The 17,284-nt window shown below is 43.1% G+C and overlaps 1 protein-coding gene across 21 annotated transcripts in view; it reads right to left on the bottom strand.

Moving 5' to 3' along the window:
- The window catches only part of ST3GAL4 (ST3 beta-galactoside alpha-2,3-sialyltransferase 4), a 215,895-nt gene that overhangs the window by 26,436 nt on the left and 172,175 nt on the right, over window positions 1-17,284 (bottom strand). For all 21 annotated transcript variants that reach the window (XM_061592946.1, XM_061592934.1, XM_061592932.1 and 18 more), the window contains one exon: window positions 5,399-5,477. In XM_061592946.1, the coding sequence (XP_061448930.1) occupies window positions 5,399-5,477 (79 nt within the window). The remainder of the gene's footprint in view (window positions 1-5,398; window positions 5,478-17,284) is intronic.

Genomic DNA, 17,284 nt, shown 5'->3' with positions numbered 1-17,284 from the left:
CGTATCGGGGGACTAGTTAGGATAGTAATATAAGAAGAAATGGCATGATTTATTTTAAAAAGGGGGAACCACCGCGAAAAGGTGGATGCCACAATGGAAGTCCTATCTTGGACCGCATCAAAGTTGAAAATCCAGTTGCGAAGCTCCAGTGGAGAGAAAGTTAAAAGGTTACTAGACGAGAAATTGTAAAAGTCAATTAGAGCTCTGGTGGCTTGGGCCCAACCCCCTATCTGTAGTTGTTCTTGCCAACAAAGTTTGACAATAGAGAATTCGTCCAACATTAAAAATTTCCTCCAAAACCTTAGAGCCACCAGGTCAATTTTGGCTGTCAATGAAGTAAGACCTAATTCAGCCCTTACATGAGCAGAAGGGGACCCACGAGGGAGTCCCAAAATCTGTCTCAAGAAGGAATTTTGAAGGGGCTCAAGGACAGATTTAAGGGAGTGGCCCCAAAGTTCTGCCCCATAAAGCAATTTGGGTAAGGCTTTAACAGTGAAGATTTTCAACATAGGAGCAATTGACTGACCCCCGTGGGTATAAAAAAACCTTTTCAATTGTCCTAGTAGTCTGGCCCCTGATAATTTGATATCTTCAGCATGAGGTTTCCATGAGAGTTTGGTGTTAAAAGTTATGCCAAGATATTTAAAGGACTGGACTTGTTCTAAGGGTATCCCATTCAAAGTCCAGTTTATTTTGGCCTTACTATATTTCCCACAGACCATAATTTTAGATTTTGAATGATTTACCTGCAAATGCTGGGCATGGCAATAATCCTCTAAGCAGATTAACAGATTAGGCCAATTTTATTTAAGGAGAAAAGGGCCAGATCGTCTGCATAAAGTAAAGATGAGATTTTTTTTGTACCCACAGAGGGGGGGAAGAAATTAGGAGAGGACAATGTGGGAATAATGTCGTTTATAAAATAATTAAAAAGGAAAGGAGCCAATAAACATCCTTGCTTAACCCCTTTTGTTGCAGGAATTTCACGAGAGAGGGCGCCATTCCTGCCTAAGCGCACTCTTAGGAGATTGGATTGGTGGAGCGATTTAATTAGCCACACTAGTCTCTTATCAGCATTAGATTGTCCCAACTTATGCCACAAGAGCTCCCTATCCACTGAATCGAAAGCCAAAGCGAAATCTATAAACGCCACATAGAGCGATGTGCTCGGACCTTTTAAGGATTTAGTTATTAAATGGTGTAGAATATAGGCTTGATCTGTTGTGCTCCTGCCCTTTCTAAAACCCGCCTGTTCCTGGTGTATGATCGAATACTTAATGTCCCATTCCATAAGTTTATTCAAAAGGAAGCGCCCATATAGTTTGGCAGTGATGTCAAGAAGGCTAATGGGCCTATAATTACGGGGGTCTGAAGGATCTCCTTTCTTAAAAATAGGTACTATTATACTAGTACGCCAACCCGGAGGGAAAACTCCTGTGATGTTAACGTGTGTAAAAAGGGTGGCAAGTAGGGGACCCCACCAGAAAATTTCTGCCAAAAAAATATCAGGGGGCAACATATCCTCCCCCGGGGCTTTGTTTGTACGGAGCGCCAAAATAAAGTCACCTATCTCTGCACTGGTAACTGGGGGCCACGATGGAAGAGCTAACAGCTCGTCGGGGGAATGAGGAGGTGCTAACGACACGGAACCAAAAATAGCACTAAAGTGTGCCACCCAGGTTTCAGGAAGAATCGGGGGAATAGGGACAAAATTACTTTGGGCAAACCCCCCGTGCATGAGTTTCCAAAATTCAAGGTCATTTCCTTGAAGTAGGGCCTGTCCTAAGTCTCTCCAGTTGTTTGCAAAATAAGTCTAAAACATCATAAACACTCTAAAACATCATAAAAACAGACTTGTAAAAACATATTAAAAAGCAATTCCAACACAGATGCAGACTGGGATAAGTTCTCTACTTAAAAGGCTTGTTGAAAGAGGAAGGTCTCAGAGATAACAGAGAAGGCACCTGTCTAATATTTAAGGGGAAGGAATTCCAAAGGGTAGGTGCCACTACTCTAAAGGTCAGTTTCCTATGTTGTGCAGAACGGATAAATACCATCCTGATAAGATGGTATTTGCAGGAGGCCCCCACCTGCAGAGTACAGTGATTGACTGGGTATATAAGGGATAAGATGGTTTTTCAGGTATCCTAGTCCCAAGCTGTATAGGGTTTTGTACACCAAAACTAGAACCCTGAACTTAGCCCAGTAGCTAACAGGCAGCCAGTGAAATCTTTTCAGCAGTGGGGTGACATGTTGGTGAACTGAAGCTGGTAAAAGGCACTCATGGCCACAGAGGTCACCTGGGCCTCCAGTAACAAACATGGATCCAGAAGCGACCCCTAGACTACAGACCTGATCTTTCAGAGGGAGTATGACCCCGTCCAAAGCAGGCAACTGACCAATTATCAAGAACCACCAACACACAGCACCTCCGTCTTGCTAGGATTCAGAGACAGTTTATTGGCCCTCATCCAGCCCACCATTAAGTCCAGGCAGCGGTCCAGGACTTGCACGGCCCCTCCCAATTCAGATGTTACAGAGAAATAGAGCTGGGTATCATCAGCATACTGCTGACACCTCACCTGAAATCTCCTCATGATCACTCCCAAGGGTGTCCTATAGATGTTAAACAGCATGGGGGACAAGATGGCACCTTGCGGCACCCCACAGCACAACTGCCAGGGGGGCGAAAGACAATCTCCCAGTGGTATCCTCTGAAAACGACCCTGGAGGTAGGATCGGAACAACTGTAAAACTGCCTCCAATACCAATCTCACCAAGTTGGCCCAGAAGGATACCATGGTCAATGATGAGCGGAAATCATTCACTTTGCTGAGACTGCAGTCTACTAGTTTTTTGTGGGTCTTTGGTAGGAATGGGGGACAATATCTCACAAAATCAAACCTGGTACCGTATCCCGACTGAATTCGCTAGTTAATCCCTTTGGAGCGACACCAATCTTTTGTGGTGGGCCGCAGCTGTAATCTGCACTGCTTTTGCGGTCATGACTGCAATCAGCAAGATTTTTTCCCCTGAAATTCTCCCCCTATTTTACATACTTTTTTTCAAATTTAAGATGTTGTGTCAACCACAGGATTTCCATTTGTCCATTATATATTACAAAAAAATCCGTTATTATCGCAATATAATGAAAAAAATGGCTATATATGTCTTCAACGTTAATTGTCAAATCATCTTGCAATGTCATGTTTTTCAAACAAGATAACTCAGAGCATTCTGAATCTCTTGCGTGGGAAACATTATGATGATGAGACTCGCTATCCGCCTCAACCTGCCCCCACCCCTCTTTCATTGCTAACCAAGGGTTGTCTCTCTCTCTCACTGTGCTAAATGTGTGTGTGTGTGTGTGTCACTGTGTGACTGACAGTGACAAACAGTGTCTGTGAGGTGCGGTGGGCGCCACCGCCATCTGCCTGCCTGCACCTCTCCCACACTCTCTCACACTGTGCTTTTTAACTTTCTACTGTCACCCCTCACGAGACCCCCAAAGATTCCTGGGAAGTGTAGTTAATGAAGGGTGCTGAGAGTTGCTAGGAGATGCCCTGTTTCCCTCACAGAACTTCAATCAGAGCAGCTGACTGTTTAACCACTCTGGCCACTGGAGCTTTGTCAGGGGAATAAGAGTCTCCTCTCAGCACCCTTCACAAACTACACTTCCCAGAATTCTTGGGGGAAGCCATGACTGTCTGAAGTGAAATAAAAGTCTGGTGTGGGTGTGGCCCCCTGATTAGGCAAGCCCAGCAGCTGGGAGTCTGGCTTTGAGAACACTGACAATTGGTTCTTACTGAGCATGCCCAACATTATCATTGAGTTCAGTGCAAACTTTCTTAAATTAATTTAAAATCAGCCAGGCATTTTTTTAACTTTTAAACTGCAGAAGATGTAGCTCAGAGTATGGGGCAAGGTCAGTAATAGGATGGCAGGTACTCTGTAAACATGGAATTTTTAATTAATTTCAACAGATTATGAGAACTCTGACAGAAAAAAGTCCAAAAGAGGTGTTTTTTCTCTCTCTCTTTTTACACGTGGAACTCTCGATTCTCTCTGACTATTTTATGTATCACCATGAAAATTTACAGGGTTGTTAAGCAAGTGTTTCTGTGTTCAGGACTATAAGTTTTGTTGTGAAATGAGCTTATGGGAAGCATCAGAATGGCATGAGGGGGTATTTTCAATTTAACATTGCAGAATGCGAAAAATCCATGCTGACTATAGTATACAGCCACTTGTGGCTGTATAATCTATGAAAACATTTACGTAATTTTTGCAACCCGAAAAAAATCCTGCAGATCAAATCACCCAAAAAGACGAGCAGCAGATTGAATTGGCAAGCGCCAGAGAAAGAGGAAACAAAACAAGGACAGACCGGTAAAGAAATGACAGACTATTGAACTGCATGCATATTGGCACCATGCAGCGAACCCCTTCCCTAGTCTTTGGGCAGCAGTGCACTGGTGTATCCCCCTTGGCACCACCCACTTGGCATGGCCCCCACTCCTCCAAACATCACTTCCCTCTATAGCTCCTTCCCTTCCTCTTCTAAGGGCACTTCCCTCTTTCGGTTCACAAGACAAAGCTCTCATATGATCTCAAACAGGATGCTTCTCAGTTGAGTCAGTTCACGCAGTCATCCCATATAGAAAAATCATTTGCTGGGCATCCATCTGTGAAACAGCTCACTAAGCCCATTTGCTCACCATCATTTTTGCTAAAGTAAAGTTGCTGGGATTTTTTACATTCCCCAATGCTGCCTGGTGAATATTTCTGATGACAGCAATTCTTGGTGGTAACAGTTGCTACTTACTAGCCATATTCACATGGAGTGATATGCTCTGGCTTATTGCGATTTTTCAGAAATGAGCAACACACTAGCATATGCTCCCTGATTGTGCAGTTTGCCAAGCAAACAATGCTTAGAATGTGTTAGGGGAAAGTATGCACAAAAATTAATATACGAGTGAAAATAAGATGCAAAAATGCATTATATGATGAGAAATGGCTTGCAAAAATGTGTAATTAGTCAAAACACCCTACAAAAATGTGTTTATTAGGAGAAATTTACACTAAAATGTTGAAGAATTTTCATAAGGATTTTGTTTAAAACCTGATTGCTGCAGAAATGTGGAAAACTGAATTTAAAATTGGAAAAATGAGAAACTGTCAAATCATTACCTCCCTACTTAAGTCTGACCAGAAATCAATAATTTTTGTTGTTCCCTAACAAGCCTTAATTGCTAGCCAACCTTAGGTTTGTGATCATGGCTTGCTAGACAGCTCTCATAGTGGCCAACCAGACACCTATGGGAAGTATAGCTGTTTTCAGATATTTAGAATGTGTGCAGTATGAGAGGGGGAAGGGTGCAATGCTTGGACTTACGAGATTTGTTGATCATTTTTATCAGCAGGTGAAGAATCGTCTTATGGCTTTTGCTCTCATCGCGACTGCTGTCAGTTACCTAGAAAAGCAAGAGGAAGGGGTGATAAGAATCTCATATGGCAGGACACAGCTTAAACAACTGGGAAATATCATGACTGTATTTTCCTTCCCCACACTGGAAGTCTCATGAAAAAAACGGGAGATGGACAGCAGCAGCAGCTCGTAATTAAAATATCACAATTTATGAGGGAAATATTTGAATATCTAAAATGTATGGTGGCATTCAAAGGAGCATATTTTACAAGTTGTATCCCAATAAAAAGGTGTTTTTCCAACAAAATCCTGATTCCACAGAATGCTAAGCCACCATTCATTTAAACAAACCATGAGTTGTCCAGCGGCAATCAAACAAACAATGATGGTTTCTCCAAAGTTTGGTTTGCTTTTCAGCTGCTCTTGCTTCATGGGTGGCCAAACAAACCATGGTTAAAGAAGGGTGCTGGATTTGTTTATAATATCAAGCCATGGATGAATTAAACCAAGGGGTGGTATTCAAAGCTAGTCCTACTCAGAGTACATCCGTGGAAATGAACAGACATGACTAACAGGTTTATTAATTTCAATGGGTCTGGTGTAAGTAGGATTTACTTGAATCCTACCCAAGGGTTATGAAACAATGAACTGTAGTTAAGCTGCTGAGTTCAGACAATTTAAAAAATGTTTTAAACTATGGCTTAGCGCTATGCATGAAACACACCAGAAATGGCAAGCTAAATTCATGCAACTGTTTCCTAAGATTTCGTATTTTTGTTTTTTATTCTACTTCAGTATTATAGATTGGGTAAACTGTTCCTATATCTGGCTAAACACCTCTTGTCTCTGATAGTAACACAGAATTTAAAATAACATTTAAAAAAAGCACTTCAGTTCCTTTGATATGTTAAAACTTTTTTTTCTGAATTGTGCTTTAATTTTTTAAAGGATGAATAATCATAAACATTCATTTAAAATCTAAACAGATGTTAATCCGGGTTCATTTAAATTCCTGTAGACTAAAGTCAGAATTTAACTTCTCAGAGAGTGTCAAATCAAATGGTTACCCATACTTAAGAAATACCACATTTTAGTTAGATTTTTAAAAAGATTATTTGTTCCTGTTCTGGTTTCCATTTGAAACTTGCTTTCTTCTATAACTCTCTTTTGGCAATTTTATTAAGTTGATAACTCTCTTCTTATGTTTGCGTGTGAGTGCTTGTACTTACACACAAATACACACACAAAGAACCCAGTGAGAGTAGCCAACATGGTGCCCTCCAGATGTTGCTGGACTACACAGCTTGACCACTGGCCAAGATGCTGGAGCTGATGGGAATGGGAGACCAACAATATCCAGATGGCACCTTGTTGGCTACCCCTGGATCAGATCAAGAGTTCATCCTAGCCAAAGTCCTGCTTCAGTACTTCACGGGTGACAGCGACAACAAAAAAGGAGGGCTGTTGCCCCCATCCACTATCTGTAGGCTTCTCACTGGAAGAATCTGGCTGGCCACTGATAGGCAAGCACTTACAATGAATAGAGCTCAGTGCTTAGTCTTCCAAATGTAAAGTATGAAGTGTAATGAAGCAGGAACATTCACTTATTCATTCATCAGTACTGTCTGTATTAAAAAAACACATTCTGTTTTGATGCAAACCCAAACACCCTGAAAGACCACCAAACCCTAATCCCAACACCATGTGGCAGGTATGCTTTGCAGCCATTGTAAGCTTCCAACAGAATCCATCACAAAGCAGCCACAGAAGCAGGTATAAAAGGCAATGAACAGTTCAACATACTTGGAAAGAATCCAATTGCTCCAACTTGGTCATCTGGCTCAGAGGGAGGAAGCCAATCCCTCAAGAGAGTCTCAGGATTTATGCTAGCTGCTCTCCTTCCTTAATGGATTCACTGTGTTTTCTCATCTCTCCCAATCCAATAACTGAGCAAAAGTGGAACTTGCATCTTTGATGGACAGTCTCCCAGTCACAGTGTAAACACTGCACTGCCATGTGGCTCAGGAAACATAAAAGGAGGTTTCCCCGCCCTTATTCAGTGTTTACTCTCAAACACACCTATGCTTACTTGTGAGTGATGCCCAACACCTGAAGCCTACATTACACATTGTACACAAATGTATATAATGGGAGAAAAGAAGACTATTTAAAGCAAGAAGCTGGTTTTGGTTAGTAATAGTTGAACTCACCACACTTAGCTTGGATTGGCAATAAACAAACTACTTCCAAAAAAATCCATCTGAGCCTGCCCAGATTTGGATTGAGCACACCCAAAGCCAGTTAGACACTCAGTCTCCTTCGTTCCACCCAACTACCGATGTCCCCATCCACCCACACAACCAATCTCGCCTTACCAAGTTGGCAAGGAGTTTCTTCAGGAGCAGATGAGGACAGAAAACAGAGAAATCTCCCCTGGTTTTCTTTCGGGTACCTGGCATATAAATATCAAGCCAGAGAAGAATTCAGGTATCATGATGTGAACATTACAAAGCCCTGAGCCCAGAAGCACAAGTCTTGTAAAGGTTTATTTTTTTTGGGGGGGGAATGGAGAGGCAGAAGGAATGGGCTACTTAACCCTTTCTCTGCTGACCATTTCTGCTAGGATTTTTAATGCAGGAAAAAGAGGATTTCAACAGTGGTGTAGTGGCAAATTCAGAAGTGCAGGGTCCCTTCATTATAATCACAGCCATGCCCCCTCCTATTCTTTTTTTCCCCTGCTGGGTTGAGAATGAGATCCTTGTTAATGCCTTCTCTGACAACAACAGATGTCCCTAGGAGCCAATAAGCATGAAACGAGAGTGTTAGCTACTGAGAAGAGTGTTCTCAGTAGCTGACTCACCTCCTTTCATTTGAATAGGCTCCAATCGGCAGGAAAGAACAAGGAAGCAAGTTAGAAGACTCTTCTCTGTGGCTAATATGCTCCCCTTTCATGCTGATTATCTCATACTATGCTGGAGACAGAGGGACCCTCCTGGGACCCTGCTCCCAAAAAAGTAAAGGGTCTGAGACACACACACCCCGAGTCTCCCGATGACTACACCCCTGGATTTAAAACCCGGGGGTTGGAAAGAAGAGCAGATTGGGATTTGATTTGGGGTACTGAAATGGCAGGTTTGAAAGGGATCCAATGCACCCATCCCCAACTCTCTACTTTCCATTGTTTCCAGCAAAAGTAGCTTCCTCCCCACATCTCTGGAACTCACTGCCTGCTGACCTCCATAAAGTGACCACACTTCACAGGCCTTCAGAAAACTGTGAAGTCCCACTTATTTCCAGTGGCCTAGTCATGAGAGTTAATGCATGCTGCTAGTGTGCTCCTTTGGGGTTGTCAGACCTGCTGAAAATGTGTTTTATTTGGGGCTGTTTTGTTAACGCTGTGGCATATTGTCAAGTTTTAGTGAAACCTTCATGCAGTAGACACATCCACACCATACTTTTAAAGCACTCTTATGCCACTTTAACCGTCATGACTTCTCCCAAAGAACCCTGAGAACTGTAGTTTGTTAAGGGTGCCAAGAGTTGTTAAGAGACCCCTCACAGAGTTCAGCAGCATCTGGAGGGCCAAAGGTTCTCCAACCCGGCTTTAAATGTACGAACAAGAAGTCAGGAACAAAAAGGGTTTCCTGTTCAATAAGAGACATGCTAAGTGCTCAAAAGATGCTCTGGCTCGCTCAGAGACTACAGGCTTCCCTGCAGGAACAAAACATCTGTCTTTGCAAATTAAAACCACAATATCATTCGTCTCTTCCAACCTCTTAAGGGGATCATCAAAATGGAACCACATAAGTGCTTGTGGATCTGATGAGACACAAGGTTTGTTCCTTCACAAAGTGAATATTAAATAGTCCACACCTATGTTTCAAGACAAGAGTCCAGTTCAGCAGATATTTTTCTTTTTAAAATGTGTACCCTGCTCTATAACTACAACTATGACAAAGAAGCAACAGCCTGACCAGATAAATCCCAAATTAACGAAAATAATCTAAATAAAATAACACTTTCAACCTAAACTGAAAAGGCAACAAACCTAATGGCAAGCAAACCTCTCAATGTTTACAACTTTGTAGGTAAGGAAAAGATTCCATAACCACTACCAAAATAACACTTATACAAGCTGAATAAATAATACAATAAAGTCAGGTGCACAAGCATAAATAAGTTGGGCAGGTGTGGGGAAGAAAGTATAACCAACAATCTTAATCTTTATAAATAATTCTTTAAGTACAGCTATAAAACAAACTGTTAATAACAAAATATAAAAAACCCCTCCCCCAAAAGCCCATTACAGATCATGATACTTTTCTTTCTTTAACTAGAAATGAGCTTGTCATTTTTTTTCTATAGAGAATAGAGATTTATGGAAGATCAATATTCCAGCATATAATCATGTTAACAACCATTCCTCGATAGGTTTTTCATTAGAGTATTTAGCAACACAAACCCCTAGTCTGGCCAAATTTTCAATCCGGACTCGATTAAAGGATATAGATTTCCAAACTGCCACAACTATGGCTACAAAAACGTGTTCCCCTATTTACTTCAAAGTAAAGCCTGAGTTTTTCCATCATGCTCCTTACCTGGACTTTCTTATGGTACCAAAATTCCGTCAGGTTTTTACCAAGGCCAGATTTAACTCCCTTCACTCTGCACTGTTGACAGGGAGGTTCCAAGGAATTCCTTATGAACAACGTTTGTGCCCTTGTGGGAAGGGCAATATTGAAACACTATCACATGTTATGTTTAATTGCCCTATATGCAAATCTGTACGCTGTAAATTTTTAAACAGCATAATGAGAAGGAACTCCATGTTGGCCCCAGACAATATGTTATGTCACCTTATATCAGGATTAAACAAAGAAATTACAATGAGGGTAGCTAAATTTCTATATGCTGCGCAATTACTAAGACCCGAAGTCTCTTCTAGTTAACCTGTTCCTTATTGCAAGTAAAATTGTTACAGAATGTTAAAGTTGTTCTCCTTTTTATGTTTTTATTTTTCTTATGTAAGTTGTTTTATATGCCTGTAATCAGGACTGGTCTTTGACTGCAAATAAAAGTATCTATGTTAACAACCAGTTCTCTATCTGGGCTTTTTATAGTTTCTGGTTTTGTGCAGTATCCATAACTATTTCTATAAAATCCAGAGTGTCTTTCTTTTTAATATACTGAATATTAGTTCTGCCAGCTACAACAACAGACAGAAGTATCTCTCCTAGGAAGTGCAGTTTTATTAGTCCAGTTTCTTTCTCCCCACCCCACCCGGGAGTTCAACACACACACACCGAGTTCAAATTGTGCCAGGGCAAACTCTTGAAAAAGCACCTTCCCTAGATTTAACAAAATGAGAGCCGGTGTGGCGTAGTGGTTAGTGGTCATTGCCTCTCAGCCTCAGAGGAATGGTAAACCACCTCTGAAAACCGCTTACCATGAAAACCCTATTCATAGGATTGCTATAAGTCGGAATCGACTTGAAGGCAGTCCATTTCCATTTTTCAGATTTAACAATCTCCAAAACCAAAAACAAGGAAAAATCCACAGTGCACACTTAAAGACTTATTCGGCTGACTTTGCCCTCATAAGGATTAAGAGCGTTGTTTGAGGGCTGGAATGGTGTGTTTGTGGGTATCATTTGGAAGAAGCTTTTAACATCAGGTGGTAATCATACAAAACGTCACTATCTTCAGGCATTTCTTAAAGCCACTTGACATCCAGAAACCTACACACAATGAGAAGCTTTACCTGTCATCTGACACCTTTCTGGCAAAGAATGTGTGCGGTGTTATGAAACTCACCCAGTTTCAGAACTCATTAGATGAACAGGATTTACAGTCCTTTTCAACCGTTCCTAAGTAGGGATGGACAAATCTATTGATTTCAGTTTCTCCTGTTTCCAATCTTAAATTTAGTTCTCCACATTTCCACAGCAATTTTCGATTGGAAAAAAAAAATCCTCATGAAAATCCACCAGCATTCTAACGTGACTTTCTCCTAGTATACACATTTTTGTATAGAGATTTAACTAACATACATATTTTTGCAAACAATTTTCCCCTAACCTAATGCATTTTTGTATGTTGCTTTCAGTAATGTATACATTGTATGCACAATTTCCTCTAATGTATTCATTTTGGTAAACATCGTTTGATTGGGAAACCACATTGCAAAATCTGGAGAAGTGGGAATTTCAAAGGATAGCCGTGTTTCAGTTTCTGCACTGATTTGAGAAGTGTGACTTAGGTAGCTTCTCATTAAAAGGCAAACAAAACAGAATTTCTCCCCCATCTCTTATTATAAGCGTGTACAACGATGGTGGTGCTCTGCCTCCAACCTATGCTCATTCATTAAAATGGGCATAGAGATATACTGTACCCCATAGTTGCACATGTTGGGAGCTCCCTCCATATGGTGAGCATATACATGGTGGAAACGGAGAGTTGTATCCAGTGCCAGTTCTACTCAGAATGGACCCATTGAAGTCAATGGACTTAACTAACTTAGGTTCATTAATTTCAATGGACCTCCTCTATGAATTGGTTGGCTACAACCCAGAGTCTGCCACGTTACTGTCTCAGCACCTGGAACAACTGGGAAGGACTATGGGCTGCAACACTAATGGGAGGGAGATATTCCCTGAGGGCTGTTCTCATGACACAAACAAGTCGCACAGCAAATACCACTTGTTAGGCCTTTGCTTATTCTTTTGTGAGATTAGAGCCACTACACAGTGTCAGAAGTGCTCACTTTCTCCTTTGGCAGCTCCAAAACAGAAATCTCAACATCTAGCAGCCTCCATGTGCACAGAAGGGAAGATAGAAAATCAATCAAACAAACAAACAAACAAATAATAACAATTCTTCACATTTAAATATCCCCCATCCCTCATTTTTCTTTAAAAAAATGCACTTCAATGTGGTTTTTAAAGCAATATCCTTTTTTACTATTTTTAACAAATTTCCCACATTTTATTTATATCGGGATAATTTTAGTACAGTAGGGCCCCACTCATACGGCGGGTTACGTTCCGGACCCCCGCTGTGAAGCAAAAACCACTGCAAAGCGGAACTCATTGAATAGAATGGCGCGCGGTACCCAAAAACCACCATAAAAGCAGAACAAGTGCCATATGAGTGGGGCTTTAGTCTAATTGCATCTAATTGAGACTGCTGTATTAGTGAATCACTGTAAAGCGAAGCACCATAAAGCGGGGCCCTACTGTACATACTTGTCAACATTAAGATTATGTGAATTTTTATTTTATTTTTGGCATCCCACTGAGTCCCCCAATCTCTCTCCCATCCTTAACATTTTCATCCATTTTTCATTCACGTGATCCATGTTTTCTATGTGAGCTAGTAGCTCATAGAGCTCATCCGAAGCAACAGGTGATCTTTTGACTTTTTGTACGACCTTGGAGACTATGGTTCGAATCCCCACACGGCCATGAAGCTCACTGGGTGACCTTGGGCCAGTCACTGCCTCTCAGCCTCAAAGGAAGGCAATGGTAAACCACCTCTGAATACCACTTACCATGAAAACCCTATACGTAGGGTCGCCATAAGTCGGGATTGACTTGAAGGCAGTCCATTTCCATTTTTGCAGTTTATGGAAGTTGCTGTGGCTTGGCTTTGTAGTTTACATTTCTTGTGCAAACAGAGATGGCTGCTTTGAGTCCCAGACATGAACCAAAATGGCACTTAAGGAATCCTTTGTCTTATATCACTTTTAATATTGTGTTATGCTTCCTACAAAAATCCTCTTTAAAAAATTACAGTTGGCAGATACAACCAGGGCTGTGGAGTCGGTACGCCAGACCTTCGACTTCAACTCCTTCATAAATGGCAAATGTATATTAACTAGTAATAACAAATTTACTGTAGTAAAATGGTAGCACAAGGCATTTCATCACCACCACATGAATCCAGAGCTTATAAAAGTTACTTTTTTAAACTACAACTCCCATCAGCCCCAGGGATTGGGCTCATGGGAGTTGTAGTTCAAAAAAGTAACTTTTCCAGGCTCTGGATTCATGTGGTGGTGATGAAATGCCTTGTGCTACCATTTTACTACAGTAGATTTGTTATTACTAGTTAATATACATTTGCCATTTATGAAGGAGTCGGAGTCGGAACATTTCTACTGACTCCGACTCCACCCAAAATTGCTCCCGACTCCGACTCCACAACTCCGACTCCGACTCCACAGCCCTGGATACAACTGCTCAAGAATGGACATGCAATTTATTCCAAACCCAGTGCATGGTCTGGAGTTTCATGATCCAGCCACCTTGCTGAAATTAAGCAGAAATGGCTTTGGTCAATGCCTGGACTGAAAGCCAGCTGAGAGCCCTGTGAAATCCCACCTTCAGTTCCATCACATAAATAAGTAAATAAAATAAGCTTTGCTATTGGGTTCAGATTCAGGACACACAAACAAATTGATAAATGGCCTGTAACAGTTATTGCTAGAAGACAGGAATGATTTTATTTATTTATTTCATTCCATTTCTATACCGCCCTTAGCCTATGGCTCTCTGGGCGGTTCACAGCAAGGAATAAAATACAATACAGTAAAATAAAAATCAAGTAAAATCACTAAAAACATACAGCTTGAGCATTTAACAACTTGGTATAAAATTAACTTAACAATAAACATTAAACATTAAAATGCCTGGGAGAATAAAAAGGTTTTAACCTGGCGCCGAAAAGATAGAAGAGTAGGCGCCAGGCGCACCTCATCGGAGAGACTGTTCCATAATTTGGGGGCCACCACTGAAAAGGCCCTGGATCTAGTAACAGCCCTCCGAGCTTCCCTATGGGACAGGACTCGGAGGAGGGCCTTAGATGTTGAACGTAGTGAACGGGTAGGTTCATAGCGGGAGAGGCGTTCCGCAAGGTATTGTGGTCCCGCACTGTGTAAGGCTTTATAAGTCAAAACTAGCACTTTGAATCTAGCCCGGAAACAAATAGGTAGCCAGTGCAAATGCGCCAGAACAGGTGTTATATGTGCGGACCGTCTGGTCCTCGTCAGCAGTCTGGCTGCTGTGTTTTGCACTAGCTGTAGTTTCCGAATTGTCTTCAAAGGCAGCCCCACGTAGAGTGCATTGCAGTAGTCCAATCTCGAGGTTACCAGAGCATGGACGACAGAGGCAAGGTCATCACTATCCAGATAGGGGCGTAGCTGGGCTACCAACCGAAGATGGTAGAACGCATTCCGTGCCACCGAGGCTACCTGAGCCTCAAGCGACAGGAATGGATCGAGAAGGACCCCCAAGCTACGAACCTGTTCCTTCAGGGGGAGTGTAACCCCATCCAGAACAGGTTGAACATCCACCACCTGGGTCGAGAAGGCGCCCACCAACAGCGTCTCAGTCTTGTCAGGATTGAACTTCAGTTTGTTAGCTCTCATCCAGTCCATTATCACAGCTAGGCAACGGTTCAGCACGTTAACAGCCTCACCTGAAGAAGATGAAAAGGAGAAATAGAGTTGCGTGTCATCAGCATACTGGTGACAACGCACTCCAAAGCTCCTGATGACCGCTCCCAGCGGCTTCATATAGATGTTAAAGAGCATAGGGGACAGGACCGATCCCTGCGGGACTCCACAATGGAGAGTCCAGGGCATCGAGTAATGTTCCCCAAGCCCTACCTTCTGGAGACGATCCACCAAGTAGGAGCGGAGCCACCGCCAAGCGGTACCTCCAACTCCCAATTCCGTGAGTCTCTCCAGAAGGATACCATGGTCGATGGTATCAAAAGCAGCTGAGAGGTCAAGCAGAATCAACAGGGTTACACTCCCCCCATCCCTCTCCCGACATAGGTCATCATACAGGGCGACCAAAGCTGTTTCAGTGCCGAAACCGGGCCTAAAACCGGATTGAAATGGATCAAGATAATCGGTTTCATCCAAGAGTACCTGGAGCTGGTTGGCAACCACACGCTCTAGAACCTTTCCCAAAAATCGGATGTTCGCAGCCGGTCTGTAGTCTGGGTCCAAGGAAGATTTCTTCAGGAGTGGTCTCACCACCGCCTCTTTCAGACAGTAGGGGATCACTCCCTCTCTCAAGGAGGCATTTATCACTTCCCTGGCCCAGCCGGCAGTTCCAACCCTGGCAGCTTTCACTAGCCAAGAGGGGCAAGGATCCAGTACGGAAGTGGTTGCACGCACCAGTCCAAGTACCTTGTCAACGTCCTCAAGCTGTACCAACTGAAATTCATCCAATAAGTAAGGACAAGACCGTGCTCCGGATACCTCATTAGGTTCAGCTGCCACAATATTGGAGTCTAAGTCCCGGCGGATGCATGAGATTTTCTCTTGGAAGTGCCCAGCAAACTCATTACAGCGGGTTTGAGATGGTTCTAAGATATCCGGAGGGCTAGGATGAAGAAGCCCTCGGACAACTTTAAAAAGCTCCGCTGGGCAGCTGAGAGATGATTTAATAGTGGCAGCAAAATATCGCTTTTTTGCTGCCCTCACCATTTCTGTATACCGTTTAGTGGAAGCACTTACCAAGGCATGATTGCATCCGTCGGGAGTCCGCCTCCATCTGCACTCGAGCCTCCTCCTCTCTTGCTTCATCGCTCTCAGCTCCGGGGTATACCACGGAGCTGCATGAGCTCTGCAAGGGAGAGGCCACGCAGGAGCGATCGTGTCCACGGCCCGGGTCATTTCGGTGTTCCATAGTTCGACCAGGGCTTTGACAGGAGCGCCAGTCTTCTCAGCCGGAAAATCCCCCAGAGCCCTTTGGAAACCCTGTGGATCCATTAGTCTCCGAGGTCGGACCAACTTAATAGGTCCCCCACCCTTGCGGAGGGAAAGGGACGCTGTAAGCCTAAACTTCAACAAGCGGTGATCTGTCCATGACAATGGGGTCGTTGAAAGACTCCCCACCTCCAGATCACCATCTCCGTGTCCAGTGGCGAAGATCAAATCAAGAGTGTGCCCTGACACATGCGTTGGGCCAGTAACAAATTGAGACAGCCCCATGGTTGCCATGGAGGCCATGAAGTCCTGAGCTGCCCCAGTTAGAGCAGTCTCGGCATGGATGTTGAAGTCTCCCAGTACCAATAGTCTGGGAGATCTCAACAATACCTCCGAGACTATCTCAGTCAGCTCAGTTAGGGAAGCTGTTGGGCAGCAGGGTGGGCGGTACACCAACAGAATTCCCAGTCTGTCTCCTTGACCCAGCACAAGGTGGAGGCACTCCAGACCAGTCATCAACTGGACAGGGTGCTTGATGAGCGAGAGAAAACTCCTATAGGCCACAGCTACCCCACCTCCCCGACCCTCGGATCTACCACAGTGTTGAACCATATAGCCAGGTGGGCAAAGCTGGGAAAGAGCAACTCCTCCCTGATCACCCACCCAGGTCTCGGTTACACATGCCAGGTCGGCACCCTCGTCAACAATTAAATCGTGGACGAGGGAGATCTTATTAGATACCGACCTGGCATTTAAAAGCAACACTTGGAGATCCGAGGGCTGGCTGATAGGACAACCAACATTCCTGCGGGTGTGGGGAGGACCGGAACAAGGCACAGGCACAACTTGTCTGTGACGAGTTCCCCTTATCTGGCCTGTCCTCCTCACAACACCATACCTCCCATTACCCGTCACTACATTAAATGATCTAATCTACCTGATATGAAGCTCTGCGTATAAAGCATTATGTGTAAATTTGTTTAAATGAACGCGGTTCATCTAAGGTTTACCAAAGCTATCTTTTAACTAGGTGGTTCTTGGGAATATATGCTTAGCAATCTTTTATCGACTATAAAAATAACAGTGTGACATTTTAAAAACCATAACATAGAGAATTGCTCAAATGACCTGACA

The sequence above is a fragment of the Rhineura floridana genome, chromosome 12 (assembly GCF_030035675.1).
Source record: "Rhineura floridana isolate rRhiFlo1 chromosome 12, rRhiFlo1.hap2, whole genome shotgun sequence".
In the NCBI taxonomy this organism is placed as follows: domain Eukaryota; kingdom Metazoa; phylum Chordata; class Lepidosauria; order Squamata; family Rhineuridae; genus Rhineura; species Rhineura floridana.
This window is presented reverse-complemented; position numbering and strand designations above follow the sequence as displayed.